Source organism: Chelonia mydas, chromosome 3, assembly GCF_015237465.2.
Source record: "Chelonia mydas isolate rCheMyd1 chromosome 3, rCheMyd1.pri.v2, whole genome shotgun sequence".
NCBI lineage: Eukaryota > Metazoa > Chordata > Testudines > Cheloniidae > Chelonia > Chelonia mydas.
In genome coordinates this window covers 44,907,210-44,924,068 of record NC_057851.1, presented here as the reverse complement: position 1 = coordinate 44,924,068, position 16,859 = coordinate 44,907,210, and the positions used below count along the sequence as shown (strand labels likewise).

The 16,859-nt window shown below is 44.5% G+C and overlaps 1 protein-coding gene across 1 annotated transcript in view; it reads right to left on the bottom strand.

Moving 5' to 3' along the window:
- Window positions 1–12,918, bottom strand: part of GFRAL (GDNF family receptor alpha like) — a 44,271-nt gene extending 31,353 nt beyond the window's left edge. The window contains exons 1-2 of the mRNA XM_027817414.3: window positions 12,810–12,918; window positions 628–762 (exon numbers count right to left, since the gene is read on the bottom strand). Of these exons, the coding sequence (XP_027673215.2) occupies window positions 628–762; window positions 12,810–12,918 (244 nt within the window). The remainder of the gene's footprint in view (window positions 1–627; window positions 763–12,809) is intronic.
- Between the last annotated feature and the right edge of the window lie 3,941 nt (window positions 12,919–16,859).

Here is a 16,859-nt window from a genome sequence, read left to right as displayed (position 1 = left end):
GCCAGTAAACTGAACAGCATTAATATGACACCTCTGCATATTTCTTTCAGGCATGTCAGAATTTATTTATTTCATATTCTAATATTACTTCAAAATTATTCTAAGTAACGCTGACATTGCCTGAAGCGTTCTACTCTCTTATTGCTGAATTACAGAAGATGGTATTTTATTGGAAAATGATTCTCAAGTTGAAAATGTTGAGGGCTACATTCTGGAATCGCTTCTTAGTTTTTACTCAGCTCTTATATGGTATCAAAATTCCCTTTGGATTGAACTTGTTGACTGGGATTCACAATCTGATCTCTGAAACCTCATTCACTGCATTGAAAAGGAGTTTGCATGAGTGAAACCGAGGGCAGAATTTGATCCCTACTAAGGACTTCACAATTGTAGGCCTGGTCCTGAAATCCCTAGGCATGTAATTATCTTTGATTCTGCTGTCACATGCACAGCTTTTACACGTCGCATGCACATGTGGAATCTCCTTGACGTCAGTGGAGTCACTCCAGTTCTACACTCATGTGAAACCAGAATAAGATATAAAATAACCTCATATAATATGGACAGAGAGTTTTGTTTGACTTATCGCAATCAAAAAACCATGGCAGTATAGACTGTAACTGTTACCTGAAATATTACAGGCATCTTCAATTACATTCCAGACACTTTCACATCCATTTGCAGCACGAATGCATTGCTCTCTCAGGTTCAGACAGTCAGTGGTCTGGGAAGCAGATGTGTTTTTGAAGTATACAACTAATACTGTAAAAGTAGATAACAATGATTAGTCAGTACTACAGGTAAACATCTGCCTCCTTGCATTCATGCTATGAATTGTACAATGCGATTTATTGTAGATTGCATGTAATGACAAATGAACAAGTTAGCTTTTTATTACTTAGCAATATACAAAATTTCCTATTATTTTTCCAATCACAAAACAATTGTGATTCGGCAGACTTGGCACTGATACAACTCCAGTGTCTTAAGTTTGATCCAGTGGGAGCTTTCAGGGTAAATCCAGAGTAACATCATTGTATTCAGTTGTGTCATTTGAGATTTGTGTTGGCATAAGTGAGCCCAGAATTTGACCCAGGATCTTCTGTCTGACCTAATGGAAAAAATAATGTTATACAAGCTTTCAAGAACTACTTTCTTCATCAGTTCATGACAATACAGAAATGTAAGGGCATTGCAGTCCTTAAACAAAGGGTTAAAGTAAAAGGGAAGTATAAAACTCAGAGGAACACTGGATTTCACTTCCACTTCAGAAACAAAGAGGAGTCCTTGTGGCACCTTAGAGACTAACAAATTTATTTGGGCATAAGCTTTTGTGGGCTAAAACCCACTTCATTAGATGCATGGAGCGAAAAATACAGTAAGCAGTATATATATCACAGCACATGAAAAGATGGGAGTTGTCTTACCAAGTGGGGGTCAGTGCTAATGAGGCCAGTTCAATTAAGGTCAATTCAATTCTTGTCAACTGTTGGACATGGGTAACGTCCACCTTGATTGCATTGCTCTCATTAGCACTTCAAAAGTAATTTTCCCTCCCTTGATATTCACCTCTTCTTGTCAACTGTTGAGAATAGGCCACTTTCACCTTAATTGAATTGGCCTCATTAGCACTGAACCCCCCACTTGGTAAGGCAACTCCCATCTTTTCATCTGCTGTGATATATGTATACTGCTTATTGTATTTTTCACTCCATGCATCTGATGAAGTGGGTTCTAGCCCACGAAAGCTTATGCTCAAATACATTTGTTAGTCTCTAAGGTGCCACAAGGACTCCTCGTTGTTTTTGCTGATACAGACTAACACAGCTACCACTCTGAAACTTCCACTGCAGTTTGCTAAAGCCAGATGCTACAGGATACTCATATCAATCAATATTAAAAAAAAATTAACAGCTGTAGAACTGAACGATGATACAGTGTATTTCTTATTACATAAAATGTTTCCTTCTATTTACATTATTTGGGGAGATGCATCAATTTTGGGTAAAACACAAAATTTTAAATTCTTTTTCAGCGGTACCAAATATACTGAACTTAAAGCCTGTTTTTGAACTGCGCACCTAGCATGAAAAACTGAAGACTGAGGTGTCAGTTGCATGGTAGAGACGTATATCTAAACGTCTCCTATTGCTTATCTTATCAGCAGGAAATTAGATTGGCCTTGCTGGAGGAGAAGAGACGGTCTGAGATAATGCATTCCTATGATAAAACTATCTTTACTATGATAACATGTTATTTTATTTTTTCTGTTAAATTAACTTTCAGACATTAATTTAGGGCCTGATCATGCAAGTAGCTGAGCACTTCATGGGAGTGGTTTCATTGGCAGTCCCTCAGGGGATCAGAGATTACTGTTCATTCCAGGTGACATTCACGGAATCCTATGTGGGCATTCAAAGAATGCTCTGTGCTCCTTAACCCCAGACTGAAAAGGGCAATTAATGCTTTCTAGGGGCTTGCCCAGGCCCTCTGCACTGGGATGACTTTCACACGTTTCACATGGTTCTGTTAAGAGAACAATTTTAAACAACTGCTCCTGTTTAGCACTGATGTCATGTATTATGGAAATGGTGCTGTGTTGTGAGGCAATATTATTACTATAGGGAATGTTTGGGTTTACAAGTGTATTAACATTTAACTTTCCATCACTGGCAGGTGCACCAATATTTAATATCTCATTCGTGACATCACATACATTTACCTTAAGCTAACAGAGCTGGTACTGAGAAAACGAATTCATGTACATCCTTCCCAGCTGCTGGATCCAATCTGAGTTCATAGCCAGGACAGCTACCTCTGCTCAGTACCGCCCATTCAGTCATCTTTCTGCAGCTTGCATTCAGCCAGAAGGAACCCAAGCCTGTCCCTGGGACAAGGAGGACAATACCACCTCCCCTAAGGGATAACTCCAACTGCCATATATAACAGCTGTGGGTCAGGGGCCTGTTTATGGCCTTCCCCTTGTAAAGTCATTTAGACCTACTTCTGATTTGAAAGCATTTTGCACACACTTTGATGGGGTAAGCCAGTGGAGAATCAGGGTCACAGAAACTTCTCTGGGAAGTGGGCCTAATGGAGTGGACAGTTCAGACATTACCCCGTTCCTCCTGCAGTGGGGAGACTTAAGACTCCAGCTGGGTTCCATACCACCAAAGCTCTGTGAACATGGTCACTGTATCTTTAATCTCCCTCCTGCCAACCTAGCCTTTCAGAACCCTTCCTTGCACATGAACAGCTGGAGCTTGGACAGGGGGAGCAGCCAGTTACCAGCTCAGATTTTCTTCTGATTCCTACTAAACTGAGCTGCCTTTCCAAAATCAAAACCTCTAAAGCCATTAAACCTATCAAAGGGCTTCTCCATGTCTAATGACATGACAGTGGCTCTAGATTATCTCTTGACTCCTCTGTACTACACAACGTTAGGGCCAGTAACTGGAACTTTCTGAAGTGCAGCAGACCCACCTAATTTTGCTAATTTCCCTAAACATTTTCACAGCTGTCACCATTGTTACAGTAAGTAGTGAACTCCAGATTTTTTGGATATTCAGGGAGAATGTCCCACCACAACCACCTCTCTTAGTAACCTGAGGGGGATCCATCTGGAGCTAGATTACAACTAATACAATTAATATTATTTGTATTACAGGAGCACATAAAAGCCTCAAACAAAATTCATATTTCATTGTGCCTGATATTGTGCATGCATGAAGTAAGAGACTGTCCATGCCCTGAAGAACTTACAAGTCAAACAGACAAAGGGCAAGAGAAAGGAAATAAGTATCATCTCCATCTTAAAGATGGGAAACTGAGGCACAGAGGTATTAAATGACTTGCCCAAGGTCACATACGATATCTCTAGCAGAGCTAGGAATTGAACCGGGATCTCCTGAATCCTGATCCAGTGCTTTAGCTATATAAACAGCTAGACAGATAGAAAAAAGTAAGGGTAGGCTACAAAAGGGAGTGATGTATCGTATATTGCGTGAATTTTGAAGCTAGTAGCTCTAAGGCCAGAAGTAACTAAGTGGAATGTTGTTTTAAACAGCAGAATAGAAAGTTAATGGCTTTGAGAGTACCGATATGCAGAACATAGTGGGAAAATGAAGGATAAAAATGAGCAGGAACAAAGAGTTAAATGTATAGGAACAGCATTTCATCTTATTCTCTTTTATCAGCTTCCTATATACCTGCTTTATTGATTTCTCTTTTTCCATTCAAAACCAAAGGGAAATGTCAATAACTCTTCTTATGGTACTACCTGCACTTATGCTTTCCACTCAGCAAACAAGTGACTGTTTGTTTAGACAAGGCATCCCATTTGCAGGTCTTCTTGATGGCTGAGTTTCTTATCAATGCTCATGCTAGATCACAAAAGAACACTCTTGTTCCTGTGTGGTGTTTACAGACTTGAACATATTACCAGGGACTCGTTTGAATAAGTTTGTTAGGTGCCCTGTTCAGCAAAGTACAACCCTAGAGATCACACTTGAGTGTGAAGTGAGCACCTGCTCATCCACACCTTGCAGTTTTCCAGCAGCAGCGAGAATAAATAAATAGGGATCAAATCAGGCATGAGCTCCAGGAAAGGGAAATTCATCTGACACATGAAGCATCAATAATGGTGTGTAGAGAATTAAGCTCACTTCACTGACGGCTAGTAGCATAGTTGACAAATCCCATGTTCAACACAGAGCGAATCTGAGTAGACTTCTCAAACTGGAAAGCATCAGATACAAATCTATGCGAGCCTGGGGGAAAAACTACCTCTCTGGGTTCAGTTCGAGTCCATGCCCCGTTTTGAAGATGCTATTCTTACATTATGTTATTTCATGGAAAGGCAGCCTCTGGGCATGATGCTAGTAAATAATGATTTGAATAGCTACATGCAATCAGAGTGGGGACTTTGGAACACAAAAGTAAAACTACTTTTTACAAGAGAGCAAATCTTCTCCCTTCCAAAGGCAAGCCACGCACGCTGGTGAGGATGCATGCACAAAAGGGAGATGCAGACAGAACAGATAGATACGGATGAGATGGACAGATGGGCGCTGATGCACCCAAATGAGGTGCGTACACCCCGTGGGTGCCCCACGGGTGAGAGGCAGGCCCACGGGGGAGGTTCATTCACGAGCGAGCCATGCACACAAGCGCGCTGTGCATCCCGGCGCGATGCAGGAAGCTCGGGAGCCGGCAGGTGAGTGGCAGCCAGGTGAGACCGGGGCAGGGGAGGCAGCGGCAGCGGTGGGCGCCTGCAGATGAGCTGCAGAAATAAGCCGGCTGGTAGCAGGTTCTGTCTCCTCCCCAGCGCTGACAAACCGGGCGAACTTACCTAGGAACAGGAGAGAGCTCATTGTGCGGCTGCGGCGGCTGCGGGGGCTGCGCGGAGTGGATTGCAGGTGAACGCCAGGCACCGGCTCGGCTCTCAGGCTGTTTTCAGCACCGCGGGTGGCGGAACAGCGCTCGGCTGCCCGCCCAAGGGCGGCGATTGGGCAGCGGGGCGCCGCGCTCAGCCCTGCCCCGCCAGGCCCCTGCTCCGCAGAGCGCACCAGGAGAACCCAGCCCCCCTTGGCACTCCGGCCGCCCAGCGCAACTGGGGTGGGCCGCTGAGCACCCTGCTGCCCCTTCCCCTTGATCCAGGCGCCTCTCCCCCCTCCCCCAGGGACGCGCTGGCGGGGGGCTGGGTTTTTAACCAGATCAGATCCCGTGCCAATGAGAGCGCGAATGATCAGGCGGGCGGCTTGATCCAGCCAAGGGAAATGGCCCTTGGCTGCAAAAAAAAAAAAAAAAAAGGGGGGGGGGCACGCTACTTTCCACAGCTGCAACCCGGGAAAAGCAAAGTCAAGTCCGTTTGCCGCTTAGGCGCAGATGCTGCACGTGCGTTAGGCAAGATGATGCCACCGCAGACTCCGCCGGGGTGGGGTTGGGAAGTCCTGGCACTAGACTCCGCGGAGGACAAGCTTTAGGAAAGAAACATGCGGGGTGGCGCTGAAAGAAATTACTGCAGGGGCTAAAGGGAAAGACTCGCAGCAAGTCGAGCTCTGCCATAGAGGCAGATTAGGGACCCCCCCCACCTCCCCCCTGCCCCCACAGCTGCACAATATTGAAGGGGGCAGGTCGTAGTGTAGCGGCGGTATCGTGCCCACGGGACTGCTACACAGTGGAGGGATAAACTTGTCCAGTGCGGCTAGCCTGGCGCAGACCTTAGGGCTTGGCTATCAAGATTTCATCTTTTACTTTACGTCTGCTTTTCTTTAATATTTGTACAAAGAACAGCCGACCGGGAAGGAAGGGACCTGGAGAAGAGGAAGAGGAAAAAGAATGATAATTTAGCTTGGTTAGTTTCCCCTTAAGTTAGTGTGCTGTACTGATAAGACTTGAAATGCACTGGATACACTTTCAGGCGACATCCGATGTCAAGGAGACAACGTCTCGCCTTATTACAAATTAACAGTGAAAAGCCAGTTATGGCACCAAATAAGATCAGTCTTAAATCTAATGCAGCACAACACGTGCCCGCTAACCCCAGTGCTATGGCAGCTCTTGTAGCTGAGCTCTCTTGAGTTGTCCCTGGGCTCATACCACCAGCCCCATACTTAAGAGAGGCTCTTTAATGCATGGGAGGTTCCCGGTCTTCCCCTGGAACAATGGGGCAGGAGAAATTGGATTAGAACGGGAAGAAAACCTCTCATGGAACCATTTTCCATCAAAGAATGCAGTTCTGTCTAAATCCAATGCTTCACACACACACTGATTTTTCTTTCATGGAAATTTTGTTGTGAATCAGAACAAAACCCAAATTTTGAAATCCTCTGCACAACAGAATTTCCCTTCTCTGGCAGCTGTAGGCTGGGTACTTGCTCCCAGATCTTCCCAATAGCTGCAGCATAGGAGAGGGAGGCAATTCAGAGCCTAGCCTAGTTTCCTGCTCTTTCCCCTGGTCGAGTAGCTCTGGGGCTCTGCAGATCCTTAGACCAGTCTACAGCGATACACAAGAGCTTTGCTGACGTCTTGTGTCTTGCCCTAGGATTTTTGTCTTCTCATTTCCCCCTTTGTTAACCTGATCCATTCTTTATTCATTTTCCCTTTTTTTTTTTTTTTGTTACTACTTTCGTGCTCCTTCCTTCCACAGCCCTTTGATTTTTATCCTGGAGGGGTGACGAATTGGGGGGAGCGGTTCTTACCTGTGTTTAGTCACATTTTGGAAAATCTCTGATTAGTTTTCCATAGCCCTTTCATATGACATTATTAGAACAGGGTCTTCTTTCCCATCATGTAATTTGTAGAAGCCCCTCCAACCCTCCACTCCTGTTTGAATATGGTCTTTGGTAATCTTCTGTCAGCAATTTGCATATGTTAGGAACTGAAATCTGTTCTCAGCATCTTGGATCTGGAATAGCCCTCTTGGCCTATCAACCACGAGTGAATAACAGGAGTTTTAAAGGGCAGCATTATGAACAGATATAAACAAATTAAACCAATTTGACATTAGTGTGAGGTTTGATGGAGTTACACCCGGAATGAATTTGGCCTAACTAAGGTTTTCCTAGCGTACAAAGACAAACACGTTACTGACAACACATTAGTCCAGGCAGTTTTCCTGTAGATGAACACAGGTGTAAAGAAAGAGGTCAACAAAAGATGTTTTCCTCTTCCAGTGTTGACTAGGTTCAAAACAAAAGAGGTTTTCCTCTTCCTGTGTTTAATGTATTCCCTGAAAAGACTGGGTCAAAGTAACATTACAACACAACACACACACAATTGCATGTTGAGTTCATTCTTGTTGCTGAACAATCCTCCGACAACATAGCCATTTGGCAATGCATCCAAAGGACATCAAAGTAAAATGCTAAATTTGTAAATTTATGACATAGTTCCAATCACAGTATTGACGCATGGGGTCAGTCTAGTTTTCCTACACTGCTTGTTCTATGACGTTTTGATTGGATTTGGTGCTCAGATGCTATGATAAAGGATGCTTTAAAACACCTAGAGCAGATGTAGATGTACAGTTCCCATTGAAATCAATGGGCATTTTCCCATTGACTTCAATGGGACCAAGAGTTCATCCATTTTGTATGCACTTGAGAACTCCAGATTATATTTAATCTCTTCACTCTACTCATTCTGATTTATCTTTATAGAGATTTTATTACCAATTGTATTTTAAACTCCAAGTTCAGCATATGTTTGTAGGGAAATATTCCCAGCTTTCTATCTTTTTTTGGATTTATTATGTTGCCACTCATGTTTTCTATACCTAAGCAACTCTTAGAAGAGTATCCTGCATATTACAGTTTCGTGTTACCACTGCACGCACTGGCGATTACAAGCCTATATACACAGTGGCATATCTGCATGGAGCAAAATGTGATCCAATAAAGCAATATCAAAATATTAACAATTTGTTAATTATTGGTCCTGCCAGGTGCTGAGCAGCACAACGAGCTCAGCACACTTCGCATCTATTGGGAGTATTCAGCACTTCCCACGATCAGGCTGTAATCTATGTGTGGGACTGGAAGGGAGAGAAAAGAGAGAGAGAGAGTGTATTGGCTTTAAGTTATGGTGGAGTTGCAGGTGTAAATCAGGAGTTGCAGTGTAAATCAGGAGTAACTGCACTGAAGACAACTGATTTACACAATTGTAGCACTGATGTAAATAAGAGGAGGGTCAAGCCCAAAGTGATAGGCGCTTTATAAATACACACACACACGGGTTGGAAGGAACCTCAGGAGGTCATCTAGTCCAACCTCCTGCTCAAAACAGGAACAATCACCAACTAAATCATCCCAGCCAGGGCTTTGTCAAGCCTGACCTCTAAGGAAGGAGATTCCACCACCTCCCTAGGTTTTTGACAAAATGAATGTTTCTGTGAAAAGTGTCTGCTTTCTCTGTTCAATTTTGATTTTTCACTGAAAACCTGAATGCCCCCAAATAAAACAAAACAACAAAATCAGTTTTCATCTGACAACTGAAATATTTTGATTCTGAAATGCTGCCATGGTGTTTTACGGACATTGTAGTTTGGGTGTCTGATACAGACGCTCCCCAGATTATGCAAGACCTGACAAACGCAAATTCGCACTTATGGAAAAAGTTCCATAAGCCAGAAATAGGATTTTCGAGTTGCGGAAATTTTTGTGTAATGTATGGGCATACGTTTCCGACTTATGCGAAATTCGAGTTACACAAGGCTTTCCGGAATGGAATGATTGTGTAAGTCAGGGGACGGGTGGTGTCTGTACTCCCATTCTCCTCTATGGGCCAGGCTCCCCAGCTAGACAAAATCTTCCATGATGCACTATGTTCTCAGACCAAGCAGGGAGACATCAGACCAGTGAGCCCATCCCAGAGATGAGAATGGGAGCTCAAGGCACCTGAGCTACAATGCACATCAAATACCTCATCAGCATTTCAAAACTGAAATATTTAGGTTTTGGTTTTTGATTTTTGCTGAAACCAAAATTTTCCATGATTTTTTTTTCCTGTCCAGCTCTATTACTACTAAGACCTAAGTCCTAAACAGTAGTAAAAGACAGCAAATTGTAAAAAAACAAACAAACAAGCCAACCAATATTTTAAACTTAATTGTAAGACCACAGAAGACCCGATGAAGGCCAGTATTTTCAAACATTGTTGACTAAAGTTAGCCACTGAAATTAAAGCAGCCTGATTTTCAGAGCACTGAGCCCTCGCAGCTTCCCTCGACTTGCATGGGAGTTGTCAGTACTTCTGAAAATCAGGTCACTTTTATTGGGGTCACCAACGTTACACACCCAAGTTTGAAAAATCTGGCCCCAAATTCTCAATTTAGAATTACATTGCAAAAGCAAGCATCACATACTGCGCTTTGGGTTCATGATTGAGGAACTTAGCCATGCTTGGAAACATAACTGAACATATCACAATCTGAACAGAAATTGCAAAAATGCGAAACAGAATTGATCCTGGTTGTAACAGGAGAAAACGACATCTGAGTTTAAAGCCAGAAGGGACCACCAGATCATCTAGTCTGACCTCCTCTGTATCACAGGCTCCCAACACCACTCAGTACCAACACTAAAGCCAACAACCAAAACCAGACCAAAGTTTTACAGGCCACAGGCAGAGAATAAGTGGGACAGAGGTGTATTGATGCCTGAAGCTCCTGCAATGGCAGGGAACTGATTAAGTGAGATATACCTCAAATAATCCCAGAGAGTGACCCACACTCACTGCTCCAGAGGAAGGCCAAACCCCCAAAGTCACTGCTAATTTGACCTGGGGGGAAATTCCTTCCTGACCCTGCATATAGTGATCACAGACTTCATAGACTTTAAGGCTAGAAGGGACCATCATGATCATCTGCTCTGACCTCCTGCAAACCGCTTACCATTCAACCTCATTAACCCAGTCCTATAATAGGTCCATAACCTCTGGCTCAGTTACTGAAGTCCTCAAATCTTGATTTAAAGACTTCAAGTTACAGAGAATCCACCATTTACTCTAGTTCTAACCAGCAAGTGACCTATGCCCCATGCTGCAGAAGAAGGCTACCCAACCTCCCCCACCAGGGTCTTTGCCAACCTGAGCTGGGGGGGGGCGGAATTCTTTCCTGACCCCAAATATGGTGATCAGTTAGACACTGAGCATATGGGCGAGACCCACTAGCCAGACACCTGGGAAAGAATTCTCTTGGAGTCCTCCTTAGCTTGTGTCCCATCTTAGGCTGTTGGAGATATTTGTTAATTGCAGTCATGGATGGGCCATATGCCATTGTAGACTACCTAATCATGATATCCCCTCCATAAACTTATCAAACTCAGTCTTGAAACAAGTTAGGGTTTTTGTCCCCACTACTGTCTTCAGAAGGGTGGTCCAGAACTTCACTCCTCTGATGTTAAGATGCCTTAATCTAATTTCAAGCCTAAACTTATTGATGCACAGTTTATACACATTTGTTCTTGTGTCAGCATTGGCCCTTATCTTAAATAGCTCCTCTCCCTTCCTAGTGTTTATCCCTCTGATATATTTATAGAGAGCAACCATATCTTCCCTCCGTTTTGTTAAGCTAAAGAAGCCAAGCTCCTTAAGTCCCCTGTCGTAAGGTATGTTCTCCATTCTTCTGATCATCCTAGAAACCCCTCTCTGCAGCTTTTCCAGTTTGATTTCATGTTTCTTAAACATGGGAAACAAGAATTTCACACAGGATTCCAGATGAGGTCTCACCAGTGCCTTGTATACAGTAATATCACTTCCTTATCTCTGCTGAAAACACCGCTCGTGATGCATTTTAAGATTGCATTAGCCTTTTTCATGACTGTGTCTCATTGGTGGCTCATAGTCATGCTGTGGTCGACCAGTACACCAATTGCTTTCTCCTCCTCTGTCACTTCCAACTGCTAAGTCCCTTCCTTATAGCAAATATTCTTGTGAGCCCCTAAAAATACTATTAAATTCATCCCATTTCTATTACTCCAGTTTTCAAGGATGTCCAGATCTTCCAGTATGATATTGCAGGCCTCCTGCATACTGGCAATAACTCCCAACATTCTGAAATCTGCAAATTTTATTAGTACACTCCCATTTTTTGTGCCAAGGTCATTAATGAAAATGTTAAATAAAATTGGTCCAAAAGCCAGTTCCAGAGAAACTCCACCACTAACCTCTCTCCAGCCTGACAGTTCACCTTTCAGCATGACCTACTGTAGTCTCCTCTTTAAACAGTTCCTTATCTGCCTTTTAATTCTCGTATTAATCCCCATCTTCTCCAATTTAACTAATAATTTCCAGTGTGAAACTGTATCAAATACTTTACTTAAATCCAGCTAGATTAGACTTACTGCAGATCTTCTGTCTAGAAAATCAGATGGAACCCTAAGCAAGAACCAGCCAGCTAAACACATGAGAGAGAGAATGCTTGGTACCATCTCAGAGCACTGGCCTACCCATCCAGTTTGCTAGCTGTGACCATCCCTGATACTTCAAAAGAAGGAGACCAAAAAGATGGCAGAATACATTGGGGGTAAAATAATCTCTTCCTGACCCCTGCAGGTGCCTGGCTGAGGTCCTGAAGCATGAGCTTTAGGAACACAAGACATAAACCAGAAGGGATGATCCAGTGCTGCCGAATCCTGCCCCCTACCATCACAAGCAACTCAGTCATACAATCCCATTCAAATTTATTGAGTTGTCTCTTAAAACTAATTAAGTTGTTTGCCACCACAACTCCTATTGGGAGGCTGTTCCAGAACCTCACTCCTCTGGTGGTCAGAAATCTTCTTCTAATTTCCAGCCTGAATTGTTCATGACCAGTACATACCAATTGGTTCTTGTGCCAACATTGTCCTTTATCTTAAATAGTTCTTCTCCTTCCCTGATGTTTTGCCCTTGATGTATTTATAAAGAACAATCATATCCCCTCTTATCTTTCTTTTTGCAAGATCAAGGAAGCCAATCTCGTCCACTGTCCTTTCATAAGACAGGCCCTCCATTCCCCTAATCATCCCGGTAGCTCTTCTCTAGACCCATTCCAGTTTGAATTCATCTTTCTTGCACATGGGTGACCAGAATTGTAAACAGTATTCCAAATGCCTTGTACAATGGCATTAATACTTCCCTCTCTCTGCTGGAAATACCTCACCTGCTACATCCTAGGATTGCATTTACCTTTTTTGCAGCCACCATCACATCAGTGGTTTATCATCATCCTGTGATCAACCGCAGGTCCATCTCCTCCTCTGTTGCTTCCAACTGATGAACCCCCACTTTGTAGCAGAAATTCTTATTAGATTAGATCATGACCTTACACTTTGCACTATTGACTTTCATCCTATTTCTATTATTCCAGACTTCAAGGTGATCCAGTTCTTCCTGTATAATAGTCTGTTCCTTCTTTGTATTGATGATGCTTGCCATCTTTGCATAAATAGCAAATTTCATTAGCGCACTTCAACTTTTTGTCCCAATGTCATTAAAAAAATATTGAATAAGATTGGTCCCAAGACCGAGTCCTGAAGAACTCCACTAGTAACTTCCCTCCAGTCAGATAGTTCACTTTTCAACAGAACTTTTCAGCCTTCATCCCTTTAGCCAGTTTTTTATCCACTTTATAATTCTTGTTCTAATCCCCATTTTCTCTACGGTCATGTCTACACTACAAAAGTACTCCAATTTTACAGAAGTTGATTTTTGGAAACAGATTGTATAAAGTCGAGTGCATGTGTCCACACTAAGCACATTAATTCGGTGGTGTGCATCCACAGTACCGTGGCAAGCACTGACATTCGGAGCGGTGCACTGTGGGTAGCTATCCCACAGTTCCTGCAGTCCCCGCTGCCCATTGGAATTCTGGGCTGAGCTCTCAATGCCCGATGGGGCCAAAAAATTGTCGCAGGTGGTTATGGGTAAATGTTGTCAGTCAACCCTCCCTCCCTCTGTGAAAGCAACAGCAAACAATCATTTCATGCCCTTTTCCCTGGATTGCCCGAGCAGATGCCATAGCATGGCAAGCATGGAGCCCGTTCAGTTCACTGCAGCAGTTATGACCTCTGTAAATACCTCGCACATTAGCGTGCAGTTTATGCAGAACTACCACCTGAAAAACCAGGCAAGGAGGCAGCGCGGTGATGAGGACTTGAACACAGATTTCTCTAAAACCGCGGTCGCCAGCAATTTGGAGATCATGGTGTTACTGGGGCAGGCTCATGGAACGCTGTGGAACGCTGATTCTGGGCCCAGGAAACAAGCACAGAATGGTGGGACCGCATAGTGTTGCAGGTTTGGGATGATTCCCAGTGGCTCCGAAACTTTCGCATGCATAAGGGCACTTTCATGGAACTTTGTGACTTGCTTTCCCCTGCCCTGAAGCACAAGAATACCAAGATGACAGCAGCCCTCACAGTTCACAAGCGAGTGGCAATAACCCTGTGGAAGCTTGCAATGCCAGACAGCTACCGGTCAGTCGGGAATCAATTTGGAGTGGACAAATTTACTGTGGGGGGTTGCTGTGATGCAAGTAGCCAACGCAAACAAAGATCTGCTGATATCAAGGGTAGTGACCCTGGGAAATGTGCAGGTCATACTAGATGGCTTTGCTGCAATGGGATTCCCTAACTGTGGTGGGGCTATAGACGGAACGCATATCCCTATCTTGGGACCAGACCACCAGGGCAGCCAGTACATAAACCGCAAGGGGTACTTTTCAATGGTGCTGCAAGCACTGGTGGATCACAAGGGACGTTTCACCAACATTAATGTGGGATGGCCGGGAAAGGTTCATGACGCTCGCGTCTTCAGGAACTCTGGTCTGTTTAAACGGCTGCAGGAAGGGATTTACTTCCCAGACCAGAAGTTTGGGGATGTTGAAAAGCCTATAGTTATCCTTGGGGACCCAGCCTACCCCTTAATGCCCTGGCTCATGAAGCTGTACACAGGAACCCTGGACGGTAGTAAGGAGCTGTTCAACTATAGGCTGAGCAAATGCAGAATCGTGGTAGAGTGTGCATTTGGATGTTTAAAGGGTTGTTGGCGCAGTTTACTGACTTGCTCAGACCCCAGTGAAACCAATATTCCCATTGTTATTGCTGCTTGCTGTGTGCTCCACAATATCTGTGAGAGTAAGGGGGAGACATTTATGGCGGGGTGGGAGGTTGAGGCAAATCGCCTGGCCACTGAATACGTGCAGCCAGATACCAGGGCGGTTAGAAGAGCACAGCAGGAAGCGCTGTGCATCAGAGAAGCTTTGAAAACCAGTTTCATAACTGGCCAGGGTACTGTGTGACACTTCTGTTTGTTTCTCCTTGATGAAAACCTGCCCCCTTGGTTGACTCTAAATTCCCTGTAAGCCACCCTCCCTCCCCCCTTCAATCACAGCTTGCTTGCAAAGGAAGTAAAGTCTCTATTGTTTAAAAAACATGTATTCTTTATTAATTGATTATAAAAATAGGGAGAACTCACAAGGTAGTCCGTGTGGGATGTGGGAGGAGGGTAGGAGGGAAGGAAAAGGCCACTTTAAAACTTGTTGAATGACAGCCTTCTGTTGCTTGGGCTGTCCACTGGGATGGAGTGGTTGGGTGCCTCCCCTCCCCCCCCCCCCCCGTGTTCTTGGGTGTCTGGGTGAGGAGGGTATGGAACTTGGGGAGGAGGGAGGGCAGTTAAACAGGGGCTGCAGCAGCAGTCTGTGATCCTGCTGCCATTCATGAACCTCCACCAGACACTGGAGCATGTCTGTTTGATCCCACAGTAGCCCCAGCGTTGCCTCATGCCTCCTCTGATCTTCCTGCCACCACCTCTCCTCACGTTCATCGGCCACTTTCCTGTACTCTGCTATTGTGTCCCTCCACACATTCTGCTGAGCTCTGTCAGTGCCGGACAACTGCATGAGCTCAGAGAACATGTCATCGCACATGCATTTTTTTCGCCACCTTATCTGAGATAGCCTTTGGGACAGAGGAGGGAGGCTTGAAACATTTGCAGCTGCTGGAGGAAAAAAAGGGAGTGAAGTATTTAAAAAGATACATTTTACAGAACAATGGCTATACTCTTTCACGGTGAACAACACTAGTCACATTACATAGCACATGTGATTTTGGTATAAGGTCGCATTTTGCATCTTATATTGAGTGCCTGCGGCTTTGGTGTTAGAAATCACACACGCAGTGCCGGGCAACAGAATTCGGCTTGCAGACGGCCATGGTAAGCCATAGTATTTCGGCTTCTGCAACCTTCATATCAGCAGCGCCCTCCTCTCCCATACCAAGCAAAGCACATTGAGTTGGCCATTTAGTGCTGTGGTTTTCCTGTTAACGTGCAGCAGCAGAAACCAAACTAACCCCTCCCCCCATCCAATTCTCTGGGATGATTGTTTTACCCCTCACCCCACCACGTGGCTGGCATCAGGCAAGATCCCTGCTAGCCAAATGCAAACAGCTCAGTGCCAATGCCACAGGCAAACAGCCGAGTAGGAATGGCCACCTCTGAATATCCCCTTAATTAAATTCCCCTATTTCAACCAGGCTACCGTGAATGATATCACTCTCCTGAGGATAACACAGAGAGATAAAGAACGGATGTTGCTTGAAAGCCAGCAAACACCAGGCCCATACGCTGCCAGGCTTTGTCATGCAATGATACCAGATTACTTGCTACTAGCATGGCGTGGCATAGTGTCCTACCATGGAGGACGGAATAAGGCTGCTCTCCCCAGAAACCTTCTGCAAAGGCTTTTAGAGTACCTCCAGGAGAGCTTCATGGAGATGTCCCTGGAGGATTTCTGCTCTATTCCCAGACACATTAACAGACTTTTCCAGTAGCTGTACTGGCCACGAAGTCCTCAGGGCTACTTAATCATTAAAAAACGCTTGCTTTTATAATATGTATTATATTTAAAAAGGTACACTCACCAGAGGTCCCTTCTCTGGCTTGGGAGGGTATTTCAGTCAGAGTGATAAAAAGATCCTGGCTGTCGGGGAGAACGGTGTGCTGTGTGCTCTCCTCAAGCTTGTCCTCCTCCTCCTCATCTTCTCCGTCTGCAAAATCCTCAGGCATGGCGGAGAGTACCCCATCATCGGAGTCCATGGACAGGGGTGGGGTAGTGGTGGCGTCCCCCCTCCAGAACTGCATGCAGCTCAGTGTAGAACTGGCATGTCTGGGGCTCTGTTCCGGAGTGTCTGTTTGATTCTTTGGTTTTCTGGTACGCTTGTCTGAGCTCCTTAAGTTTCATGCAGCACTGTGTTGCGTCCCTGCTGTAGCCTCTGTTCCTCATGGGCTCAGAGATTTTTTGAAATGTTTTGGCATTTCATCTTTTGGAACGTAGTTCTGATAGCATGGATTCCTCTCCCCATACAGCGATCAGATCC